A 13,579-nucleotide genomic window follows, 5' to 3' on the forward strand; every position below is an offset into this window, starting at 1 on the left:
CAAAGTTCAAGAGTTCCGCCAAAGGTCGAAGAGCCAATCAAGCCAACCTCGAGTAAGATCACTGAGCCCAGATGCCAGCGCGCAACTCTTGAAGGTTAACAGTTCCCATCCTTCCGAGGTCACACAACCTTTCCGAAAAAGACCTCGCGGGAAAGGGCAAGTAAAGCTGCTTTCAGAAATCAGAAAGGGGGGGGGGGGGTAGGAGAAAGTATCTCCCCTCTTTACTATGGAGAAAAGACGGTGCAAACGATGGCTTTCTTAACCTCTTACGGCTTGTCGCATCATCGACCTTTTCTTTAACTCAAAGTGAATGAAGGTACTGAAAATAAGAAGAAAGTTGGATGCTATTACCCACCTCCGGCCCCACAGAACCCCGGAGATTCCCCCACCCAAAGCTCAGGTGGGTCTTTCTCACTCTGTTCCAGTACAAGTCCACGATCCCTACGTAAGCGCACATTTCAGTAATACGCCTTGCGATTGGTTAACTCGGGAGGGACGTCTCAGTTCTACTGGCTACAAGAGCGGAGGAAGAGGCGAGGAGGCGGGAGTTTGCCGCGGACTCTGATTGGCCGGCTGTTCGAGTTCCCAGAGTTCCTATTGGATTAACTCGGCTGGCTGCAAGATGGCGGCGGCGGCGACCTGCGGCTCTGGCGTTGGCAGTAGTGGGTCTGTGGCAGCGGCGGCGGGCAAGAGCAACATCACCAGTTTCCAGAGGAAGGGTGCTAAAGCCGGCGGGACCGAGAGCGGAGGCCCTCGACTGGTGTCCATTGCGGGCACGCGACCGTCGCTGCGGAACGGACAGCTGCTGGTATCCACGGGGCTCCCCGCCCTGGACCAGCTCTTAGGTCGGTTCAGAACAGAGATCTGGGCTCAGCAGAGGGAAAACGTAGGGAGGGAACCTGTCGGGGAGCCACCCGACCCCGCCTTCATCCGTACCTTCCTCCCTCCCTCTGCGTCGCTGCTTCTCCCTCGCCCCAGAGGCGTGGAGAATATTGTCTGGTCTGATAGAGATGGACGGGAGGAAGGGTTGCACGAAAACTTATAAATTCTTATGAATTAAACTCGTTTTAGTAACCCTCCCTCCCCCCATCTCTATGCTTGCTTCCTGTCCACCACCTATTTCCAGATTACAGCGAAATTTCTACAGGCGTTTACCCTGAAATCCTGTCGAGTGAAAGGAAAACCTTACTAGATGGAAAGGATTAGGCTTTCATCTAGGAATCCCCCCTCCCCGTGTCTTGAGAAACCATTTTTACCATCCCTAAGTAATTTCACTGTTTGAAATAACCCACAAACTTTTTGTTTGTTTGTTTGTCATTATGGGAGAAGGGCTTTAATAGAAAACGCCCAAAAAAGTATCACCCTCTCCCTTCACAACCAGGCATTTTATCTCCTTAAATCGTAAACCTTATATTGACTTTAAGAGAGTGAATGTTAAAGATGTATATTGACTCAAAGTAGCTAAAGCCAGTTCTACCCCTATCTCCGTTAAATATATGATTATATATAACAAAAATTAACTATAATTGATATATATGTGTGTGTGTATGTGTATATATAGATATACCATTGTTGTCATGCCAAAGAAGATGTTTAATTTTTTTTTTTTTTTTTTTTTTGCGGTGCTGGGAATTGAACTCGGGCATTCTACCTCCAAGCCACACCCCCAGCCCTATTTTTTTTTTTTATTCTTCATTTCGAAACAGGGTCTCACTTAGTTGCAAAGGGCCTCACTAAGTAGCTGAGGCTGGCCTCGAACCCGGATCCTCCAGTCTAAGGCTCCCAAGTGCTGGGTTTACAAGCGTGCGCCACCACACCCGGCCAAAAGAGAGGTTTAAATTTAATTCACATTTTATTGAGGAAAAGAAGTCCAATTCTTAGGCTTTCCTTTCTAGACATTTTCATTAGAAGTCTGCTAAAAAATGTTTCATAACTGTTCTATTGAAAGTATTAACCAGATTAGACTGGCAGGACAGATGTGTGTTCATAAAGCTTGTAAATTGTCTCTACCTGAATGCTGCTTCATTAAAACTGGTCTATGTTTATAGTTCATCACTTTTTCCATTGTGCACATATGTGTCTGTTAAATTTGGTACAGTTTCATAGTATATCACAACTGCCATTGCTTGCTCTTGTTCTTGACATTTCTCTCTGTGATCTCCTCTTCCTGCCCCCACTCCAGGTAGGCTTTTCAGATAGTTTTATCGCAGAGGAAAGTAACAAGAAAAGCAACCTATGAGCAAGAGTATGACTTCCTAATTCTGGTAATTGACATCCAAACTGAATCTCAGTTATTTCTGCATAAATTTAAGTATTTTCACTTAGTTTATTCATGTCTATTCTTGGGTTCCGTGGTACTCAAAACAATTCAAAATATATAGTTAGAAAATCTTAATTTCAAATTTTTACTTGAATTTAAACCTTATAAGCTATTTCTAGTTCTTATATTTTTGTTTTTTAATTTAATGGGGCTATGTAACTTCATTCACTTGATACTAAAACTACAAACAAAAAGGTCATATATTTAGCATTGTCCCTTGGGCTCTTCATTAAAATAACAAAATGTGCCTAGTGCAGTTCCTGTAACTTAATTGGTTCTTAATTTCTTTATTAAAGAAAAATAATGTGTTAAAAAACATGAAAAACACATAGACAAGAGATTGTAAAACATGTAGAATGAGGTTCAATGTTCAAGCTCTAAAAACAAATTCAGAAACTTGGTGAAATGAAGTCATGAGACTGGTGACCATGCGGGTTGATCTTTAAGGTTCAAATTTTGTCTTTCTGCATATAGTTCAACTGTCTCATATTTTTGAGAAATGGCTTTAGGAAAGTTTGTCCGTGTGACATTTACCTCTTAAATGTCTTCACTATAGTCTTCAAGCACCCACCAAAAAGAGAATTCAAAGCAACTTCTTTATGTGTTTCTACACATATATAAACTTGAATAATAATTTTTAGATTTTTCCCAGAGGTTGGAGGACTCTAGTAATTGACTGTAACAAGTTTTTGCTAAAAATTAATGTTCACAAAGATTGAAACAGTACCAATTATTGAATATTTTGAAATATATTTTGCATGTATGTAGTTAATTCTCAAAATGTTTGGAAGCTGAAGAAATTGTTACAATAGGAATACTACATTTGGAATAATAAATGTGTCCAGAACTATTTCCATTGCTGTTAACTTCTTAATGACATTTTTGTATTTTGGTTTTCTGTTTTGTATGGTTCTGTGGAGCAAACACTACATTTGTTTTTCATTAAAACATATTTGAAAGTGAAATATTTGGTTATTAATGTGTATATACATAAGTATAAGCAATTCAGACCATATTGCTTTAAAATGGCATTAGACTTAAGATTGTGACAAGCCTAATATCACCATATTGTGACAAAACATAATGATAGTAGGATGCTATGATATCAGAATGATGACTATACTGTGACGTTGTGATTGCTGCCTAAGTATATTATGTGGTTACTAGGTAACAGTACTGTCTTATAACCACCCTGTAGTGCAGTGACACTTTAGTACTGCCACTGTAATTGTAAGTACTTAAAATTGTAATTTTGAGTATAGATGCATAATACATTTGAAAGACATCATATAGGCTAACTGAATATTAGTCATTTGATGATTCATGGATATTTTCATTGCTTACTTGAAATTTTTATAAATTTGAAGATTGGCAATACTTATACCATGATCTAATATTAATTTGTTCTGGTAATTTCATTGTTAAATTTTGACATGTTTCCCAGATTGACTACTTTAAAATTTTTTAAGTTCTTAGATTTAATCCAGATTCTAAAACTTGCCCAGAATGTTTATGTTATTTTATACACACACACACACACACACACACACACACACACACACACACACACACATTTCAGAAAAGGACAGGGATTTGGTTAGATAGATATTCCATTTCTCTTCTAGGAATTTCCAAAGAAAACGGTATGGTATTAATAAAATAGTTCAGGCTATTTTGCTATGAACTAAAGAAAAGATATGATCTTGCCTTTTACATTGGATTTTCCAAAAAATGTTTGTCTATAATTTTTAACAAAACTATTTCTTTATAATAGCTCTGGGGGAAAAAAAAAAAAACTGGTACCTTTTCTGACTTTTTTTCCTTTTTCCCTTTCGCTTTCTTTAACTTTGAAATATCACTTCTGGGCCTTTATATTCTAGTGCATTAATTTGACCTCATTTTTCCAAAATTTAATGCTTAGAGATTTGTTTTTGGTAGTATGTGGGCCTGAATTTTTTCCCTTTAAAATAATATCGATATCATTGTCTAACTTCTGCCCATATGAATTCAAACAATAAAAGCCCTTTGCTCTCTTAAAAATCTTTAAATAGGAAGATATTGTCACTAGTTAGAAAATTTTAAATATCCTGATACTGAACTTTTAATTTTTTTTTATAGTTTTCTTTCCTTTTTTTTTTTTTTTTTTTTTGCAGTGCTTGGGATCAAACCCAATATCTTGCATGTGCTAGGCAAAAGCTCTTCCATTGAGCTATAGCCCTGGTTTGGGGTTGGGTTTTTTTTTTTGTTTTTTTTTTTTGTGGTACTGGGGTTCCTGGAAACCCTTCTACCTCCAGACTATACTCCCAGACCAATTTTATATTTTTATTTGGAAACAGGATTTCTTAAGCCAGGTAGGCTGGCTTCAAACCTGTGGGATCCTCCTGTCTCAGCCTCCCAAGGTCAGGGATTACAAGCATGCACCACCACTCCTGGCTCTGTTCTATTCTTAAAAAACAAAGTCTTGATGAAATTGGTACTTTAACATATCAAGCTTTCCAAGTATCCTTAACATTGGTATGACAAATGAGGGATAAGCTGGGTGTTGTGTCTCATGCCTATAATCTCAGTACTTGGGAGGCTGAGACAGGATTGCAGATTCTAGGCCAGCCTCAGCAATTTAGCAATACCTTCAGCCACTTCGTGAAAACCGGTTTCAAAAACAGAGAAAAGGGTAAAGGAGCTGGGCTGTTGTAGCTTGGCTGTAGAATGCCCTTGGGTTCAATTTCTAGTACCAAGACAAAATAAATCAAGAGATATCAAAATACCTTTTAGAATTTTATTTTTGAATTGAGTTTATAGAGACAACTTGGTGTTGTGTGTGTGTGTATGTGTGTGTACATATTAAATTATTTTACATCATACACATTGAAAAAAAACCTATTATTTATTTTATGGCCCTGGGGATGTACCTCTGAGCTACATCCCCAGCCCTATTTTTTATTCTTTATTTTGAAACAGGGTCTTACAAGTTGCAGAGGGACTCACTATGTAGCTAAGGCTAGTTACACACCTACAATCCTCCTGTCTCAGTAGCCCAAGTACTGGGATTACAAGCATATGTGCCACCACTGCCAGGCTAAAAACTTGATTTTAAAAAGCTATGAATTAGATAATAAGCTACAACAACTTCCTTCTGACCAACCTTCATTTGCCTAGCATACCTGAGGCCCTGAGTTCACTATAGAAAATAAAAAGACCCATCCATACTACAACCAACCTAAATATTAATAGAATGAATATACATAATAGAGCTAATCTGTAAAAAGAAAACTTGCCTTTTTCTAAGAAATTCTAATAAGATTAATTTGGCTGATCAGTAATTTGATATGTCCCATTTTATGTTGATCTAAATAATGTTCAAATTTGCCAAACATAATTTTTATGCATACTACATTTTTCAGATTTGGCATTTTCCTGAAATATCCAAACAGAGCGTCTTTTTTTTTTTTTTTTTTTTTTTTGGTGGTGGTACTGGGGTTCCTGGAAACCCTTCTACCTCCAGGCTACACTCCCAGACCTATTTTATATTTTATTTGGAAACAGAGTCTCTTAAGCCAGCAGAGGCTGGCTTCAAACCTGTGCGATTCTCGTCTCTGCCACCCAAGCGCCGGGATTATAAGGGTGCGCCACCACACCCGGCCAGAGGGTCATTTTGATCATTCCTACAGAAAATAACTTTCCTAGTTTAGTCACATTTGTATAATGTGTTACTTAACTAGTTCATCAGTGGGTGGTCTTACTAATTATTACTGTTATAGAGATTACTATTTATTAAATAACAAGCTTCTAGTGACTAGTTATAATCTGAAAATAACTGCTAGAATGGCAAGAGTAGCTCTTACTGCCTCTCTGGGATAGATACCTGTTGATCACCTCATTTAACAGGAAAACTAATTTTTTTTATTACCTACCCTAGCCCAGACAGTAAAGTGTCTGTTGTTTAGTTCATCTTCTTAATTACACAAAATTGCTATTGGGAAATTAAATGTTTATGTTTTCTTGTAAGAAAAAGTAGGAATGACAAAGCATGCTTGTAATCCCAGCATTCCGGAGGCTGAGACCAGAAGATCACGGTTTGCAGACAGCCTCAGCTACTTAGTGAGGGAGGCTCTTTGCAACTCAGTGAGACCCTGTTTCAAAATAAAAAAATACAAAATAGGGCAGGGGTGTAGCTTGGAGGTCGAATGCCCCTGGGTTCCATCTCCAGACCCCCCCAAAAAATGTCCATAATAGGTTAAAAAGTTACTGGTGGTCTATGTGTACCAGACATAAACCGTGAAATTAAACATTTAGTTTAATCTTGTCTAAAAGAAAACGCTTTTGCTCTCATCCTTAATGATTGCTCTAATTATATACATTTCAGTTTATGTTAATCTTTTTATCTAAACAATGTTTTAGTCTAGTATCACTTTTTAATTTTTTATTTTTATTTATTTATTTATTTATTTATTTATTATTTATTTATTTATTTTGCGGGTCTGGGAATAGAACCCAGGGGCATTCGACCTCTGAGCTACACCCCCTGCCCTATTTTTTATTCTTTATTTTGAAACAGGATCTCACTAAGTTATGGAGGTTCTCTAAGTGGCTGAGGCTGTCCGTGAACCACTATCCTCCAGTCTCAGCTTCCCGAATGCTGGGATTACAAGTGTGTACCACCATACCCGGCTTAGTCTGGTATCACTTTAACTTATATAATAAAAAAAATTGTGTAGATATGAAATTAAAATATATGTTCAGTCCTATGATAAATTTACTTAAACAAAAAATAGGTAGATGTATTTACTTTTAAAATTTTCTTCTCTAACAATTTAAAATATCCAACATATTGTCTTAAAATTGATTTCAAGTCTCAACATAAATCAATTCACATAAGGCAAATGTTTCATTTTATTTTGGAGATATATATATATATATATATATATATATATATATATATATATATATACAGATTTTAAATTGTTTGAAGCATGACATTTATATTTATCTTCAAAGTAAAATTTGAACAGTGTCAAAGCAACTTTCATATTAATATTTTACTTATTTGCTACTGTAAAACTTTTTTGGGGTACAGGGTTTTTTTGGGTTTTTTGTTTGTTTTTTACTGGGGGATGAACCCAGGAGCATTTTGTCAGCTACAACTGCAGTCCTTTTAATTAATGTATTTATTTTCTTATTATTTTTTATTTTGAAGCAAGCTCTTGCTAAGTAGATTGGCCTTGACCTGTGATGTTTCTGTCTCAGCCTCCAAAGTACTGGGATTATAGATGTGTATCACCTACAGTTCTTTATTATTATAAATGTTTCTTTAACACTTTTGTGCATATAAATACACAAAAAAGTCTGTAATATTGTCTTGAGTTGTCTAAAAACTATGAGTACTTTTTAAAATTATACTCTTAAGTATTTCTATTTTTTACTTGACATGCATATGTTTTATTTTAAAGTGCATTATAGCCAGGCGCACTCTTGTAATCACCGTACTTGAGAGGCTGAGACAAAAGGATCATGGGTTTGCAGATGGCCTCAGCTATTTAGTGAAGCCCTCTGCAACTTACTGAGACCTTGTTTCAAGATAGAGAATAAAAAATAGGGCTGGGGGTGTATCTCAGAAGAGGTAGAATGACCATGGGTTCCATTCTCAGTACAACAAAAAAAACTTCAACCAAAAAAAAGTGAATTATAATAGCATTTGACACATTCATCATAAATACTGCAAATCAAATGAAGAACAAAGTGTCAGTAGTGGACTTTTTAAAATTTATAGTGAGGTTTTAGTTTCCTAAAACATAATTCAAAATAATTATTGAAGCCAGATGTAGTGGCACAAACCTATAACCCCAGTACTTGGGAGGCTGAAACAGGAGAATCATAGATTTGAGGTCAGTTTCAGCAATTAAGCAAGAACCCGTTTGAAAATAAAAAAATAAAAGGACTTGTAAGTGTAGCCTGGGGATAGAATCCTCTAGGTTCAATTCTTAGTAAAAAAAAAAAAATTATATATATATATATATATATATATATATATATATATATATTTCTAATGTTTCACTACATGAGTTATATATTATTGGTCTTATTGTCCTAATTCAGATATAAAAAACACTTTCTAGTAAGATTGAAAATGTATTTTGAGATTTTTTTTTGTTTGAAATGGCAAAAATATTGTTCATTGTACATTCTAAATATATTTAGACTATGTCTAAACTTTGTGCATAATTTTTTAAAAAAACTAGTTTTAATTATTTATTTTATCCAAACCTTACTAAATTTGAGGATTTAAGTGGAGTTTCTATTGTAATAGCTTTTCTTTTCTATGTTGTATTTCTGTAGCAGTTAAATGCACATTTAGGTCTTGGCTAGTGAGTTAATTTTATTTTACAAATGCTAAATATAACAGTTTTGGACTGCTAAGTCACTGCTAATGTTGAAACCTGCATAGGTCTATCATAGGAAAAAGGATAATACAGTGTATTTTGAAAGTAATTGTAATGTGTAGTGTGTAATTACATGTAATATGTAATTATTTCATAATAGCACCATGGGCAAAATATTGCAAAGGTAATTAAAATATTATTCAAAAATGCAGTTTTAAAGTTTTTGAAATATCTGTCCTTTAAAAAGCCTAACTTTTATGCTAAAGATAATGTGAAAGGTAAATTAATTTTCTTTTGGTGTTATTTCATTTTCAGGTGGAGGCTTAGCTGTTGGAACAGTTCTTCTGATTGGTTAGTATAAAATACATGTTTTGCTCTTCTGAACCCATTTTCTTTACGTATGTACGTAATGATTGCTTTTCCAATATTTTTTAATGTTTTTAATTTAGTAAGTAGTAAAGTTTCTAATTTTTCTAATATTTTCTAATGATATTGTTTCTAATGATAGGGTTTCCCATTCTGAAATTAAATATTTAAACTATTAACTTCACAGAAGTTAAGGTAAATTGGAGGAAAAGTGCCTTAAGTTCTAATATAAATTCAAATGTTGAGCTGAACTTGAGATAAATTAGACAACTATCTAAAAATGTAGCTCTTATGATTAAAAATGTTCTCAGTGTGCCGGCTAGGTGGCGCATGCTTGTTGTAATCCCAGTACTTGGGAGGCTGAGACAGGAGAATTGCAGGTTTGTAGCCAGCCTCAGCTACATAGTGAGGCTCTCAGAAACTTAGGAAGACCTTATTTCCAAATAAAAAATAAAATAGGGCTGAGGGTAGAGGCCGGAGGTAGAAGGCCACACATACACACCAAAAAAAGTACATTGTGTTCTGTTTTAAAATCAATTGACTTTTGTAAAAAAAAAAAATTCAGTATTTAGAGTGGAATTATTATATTGATTAACTTCAACATTCAAGGTCCTAATAAGTCCATTGTCTGTATGTATATATGTATACATGTGAGCGCACATGTAAATATGTACATATGTGCGTATTTATATACATAACAGATGTATATATAACAGATTTTATCATTCTCTTTTTGATAGGAAAATAACAGAGTAATAAGTCATTTTTGTTTATCTTTAAGTCATGAGAGTTCTTATTTAAGGATATAACCCTTTTTGTCTTACTTTGCAGTATAATCTTGGAATTGAAATAAGCCTTGGCAATTTCATAATCAAAACACCTTTATTGGTGTTTAAGCCATTTACCTACAACACATCTATTCTTTCTAGTTTTGTCCTCTTGTATAATATAGAATGAATACTTACTTTTTCACATTACACCATTAAGATATTTGAAAATAGCTATTGGACAGATATCATTTCTTAACCTGATTTTTATGAGATGGGGTTTTCACACTATTATCCTCATAATTCCCCTGATGTACCTCCTGGTTTGTCATTAACTCCTTAATTGTGCCCAGCACTGAATAGTCAATCACACTCCAAGTTTAACGTGACCTGTACTCATTATAGGACTATAAAATGTGAAAATCTATACCAAATTATTAGTACCAGGCACCAATAAAGGTGACTTTATATTCACAGACTGCTCTGAAAATACCCAAGAAATCTGGTAGATATTTTTTAAAAATTTGCACCAAGACATTAAAATATAAAATGGTGCTACTTAAAGTTTGTGATGTACATAATATAAATGAAAAACTGTCTGGAAAAATTTTTAAAGCTATCTAGAACCGCTCGTTCTCCATTTCTGCTTGATAACTGAAGAGTAAGGATATAAGTAAGAGCGGGCCTTTATGTAACTCTCACTCTGGATGGAGATCTGGCAGTGTGTGTGTGTGTGTGTGTGTGTGTGTGTGTGTGTGTGTTTTCACTTAATTCAACAGCCTCATCAGGTGCTAAATTCATACTATTCCCATTTTATTCATGAGGAAATTAGGCTAGAAGAGTGAAATACTTTTCCCAGTGTTAAATAGTCAGAAAACCAGAATTTGAAATCTGTTGTGATTCCAAAACCCAAGTCTTTTGTACCTGTGCAGTATAGCTTTCTTATATGTTTTACTGAATAACCACAATCATTTCCCTTTTCAGAATAATAAAATTTCAAATAGTAAAATAAAGCCCATAATTATCATTTGTCAATATTTAGAATGAATTTTCAAATTTCTAAATATGAAGATCTTATTAATCAATATACATTAATGACAGAAGTTGTAGCACTATAGAATTCATATTTTAGATACTCATCACTTCTCCATTACAAAGTTTTGTCTTTAAGATGGTAAAATGATATACAGAGACTGCTAATAAGATTGTATAGTAGTATTTAATTGCTACTAAAAATTAAATGCAATCAAAGCACAATGGCATATACCTATAACCCCAGTACTTAAGAGGCTGAGATGGGAGAATCACAACTCTGAGGCCAGATTCAGTGACTTAATGAAACTCTGTTTCAAAATTAAAGAATAAACATTAACAATAAAACAGCTGGATCTAGCTCAGCAGTACAACACCCCTCCTCCCTCAATCCCCAGCAACACACACACACACACACACACACACACACACACACGCACACACATTAATTATCTGAAATCATGCCATCTACTCATTTGGGTTTTATTTTCACTCAATCCAACTATTAACTTTTATTTGGCTCTTAGAATACCAGTTTACCTTCATCTCATTCTTGATTATTATCAAACATTTTAATTTATCAGTCCAAATAGATTAGAATAATTATCTGGTTAAGAGTCCTATCTATTACTACATTCTTCACTATTATCTATTCCCAAATCAAAATATCTTGTGCAATAAATAAAATTTTCTTTAAGAAATGGAAGAATAGTTTTTAAATATAAGCTAAATTTGGGTATTTAAGGTTAGTAGTTAGAAGCCTAGAACATTGCTATTTTCTCATCCCTGAAAGATAATTTTTTATTCCAGAAGTAAGAGAAAATTAAGATTATTTAGGCTAATAATTTTTCACTACAAATTGCTAGCTTTTAAACTATTTTCTCATGAAGTATTCATTTACCAAGGCAGTTGTATGTAGGAGTGTATACCTATGTGTAAGTTTAGCTCTTCAGAATAGTATATTTACAGTTTCACTAACCATGTAACTATGGAAACTAAAGCTAGTGAACGCTACTAGAAAAAGTCTGCTTCTTCTGAATATTTTAAAGTAAATAAATGAATATTTTAAAGTAAATAAATATGAATACATAAAAGACTGTTCTTTCAGAAACAAAAAATTGGAAACAGACATTTGTTAAAAACATGTTTAATTCTTTAGTACTGAAATAGGCACTGAGATGCTTTATATTGAAATATCCTTTTTGATAGTCTGCTACTTGACTAGGAACAACTTAAAAGTATCAATAGTGAAGTGATGGCAAATAAAGGATCTTTTTCTACCTGCAGAGATTAAACAGGTTGAATAGAAGTTGTTAATTAAAATTCAAGTTATGTGATTTATGAATGCATTGCTTTTAAAGTAATCTCATATTAGTTACATAATTTTACTTCTAGAAAAAGCAGATGGATGATGTGCTTTTGAATAGTTACAACTAGAGTTGTTCCTCACCTTATATACAGCATACCCATTATAAGTCAAAAATTGGTAGATAAATGGAACCACTGTAAGTCCAGTACAACCTGTAGTTATAATTGTGCTTTTGTATTCGTTGTTTATTCCAGTGCATCAATATTCACATACATTTTGTAGCTTAAAACAGCACACATCTGTCACTTTATCATCTCTGCGGGTCAAGAGCCCGGGCACAGGTGTAGCTGGGTCCTTCATGATTGATCATGCAGCCCGGTGTGAGCCAGTGTAGGTTCTTATCTGAAAGCTTGGCATATCAGGAGTCTGCTTCAAGGCTCACAGGATTGTCAGCAGCCTTCAGTTCCTTGCTGCCTGTCAACCAGAGGCTCTCCTCCCATAGGCCAGCTCACAAGATGGCTTCTTGTCTCATCAAAACCAGCAAGAGAAAAATGTCTCTCAGCAAGATAGATGTTACAGTCTTAGTAATAGAGGTGACATTCTATCACCTTTGCCTAGTGTCTGTCTGTCTGTCTGTCTCTCTGTCTCTCTGTCTTGGTACTGGGTATGGAAGCCAGCAGCATTCTACCTCTGATTTATACCCCAATTTCACTTTTTAATTAATTTTTTATTTTCTTTTTATGTGGATCACATTGAAAATGGCATACATTCACACAATGCTTGGTGCCCTTGTCTCCCCCCTTTTTTCTCCCCCCCCCAACAATGAGTGTTCAGGTTGACCATGCTACATTCACATTTATACACATATTCAAATGTAGCTCCTCCATTAATTAAACTCAACCTTCTTCCTCTCTTACCCTTCCTTTCTAGCTTTGCTGAGGTTTCCCTTCATTATCTGGAGTCCCTCTGGTATCCCTAATACTCCCTAATTTGGGCATATTAGAGAAAACATATGTCCCTTCTCTTTCTGTGCTTGGCTGATCTCACTTAACATAATGTTCTGCAGGTTGTTCCATCTTCTTGCGAATGACATGATTTTGTTTTTCTTTATTGCTGAGTAGAATTCCATTGTGCGCATGTCCCATAATTTTGCAATCCATTCATCTGTTGATGGAAACCTAGGTTGGTTTCATATTTTTGTTATTGTGAATTGTGCTCCTATGAACATGGGTATGCATATGTTACTGTAGTGCTCTGATTTCAACCCCTTTGGAAAGATACCCAGGAGTGGTATAGCCAGATCACATTCCCTATTTTCTAAGGAATCTCCACACTAATCTCCATAGCGGGTGAACTAGTTTGCACTCCCACCAACACATCCTCGCCAGCATTTGTTATTATTTGATTT

General features: G+C 35.0%; 1 protein-coding gene across 2 annotated transcripts in view; it reads left to right on the plus strand.

Moving 5' to 3' along the window:
- Window positions 1-622: 622 nt before the first annotated feature.
- The window catches only part of ELP4 (elongator acetyltransferase complex subunit 4), a gene marked incomplete at both ends in the record, with an annotated part of 241,013 nt that continues 228,056 nt past the window's right edge, over window positions 623-13,579 (plus strand). For both annotated transcript variants that reach the window (XM_080714478.1, XM_080714479.1), the window contains 2 exons: window positions 623-845; window positions 9,013-9,048. In XM_080714478.1, coding sequence (XP_080570604.1) covers window positions 623-845; window positions 9,013-9,048 — 259 coding nt within the window. The remainder of the gene's footprint in view (window positions 846-9,012; window positions 9,049-13,579) is intronic.

The sequence above is a fragment of the Muscardinus avellanarius genome (assembly GCF_963383645.1).
Source record: "Muscardinus avellanarius genome assembly, chromosome: 1".
Lineage (NCBI taxonomy): Eukaryota > Metazoa > Chordata > Mammalia > Rodentia > Gliridae > Muscardinus > Muscardinus avellanarius.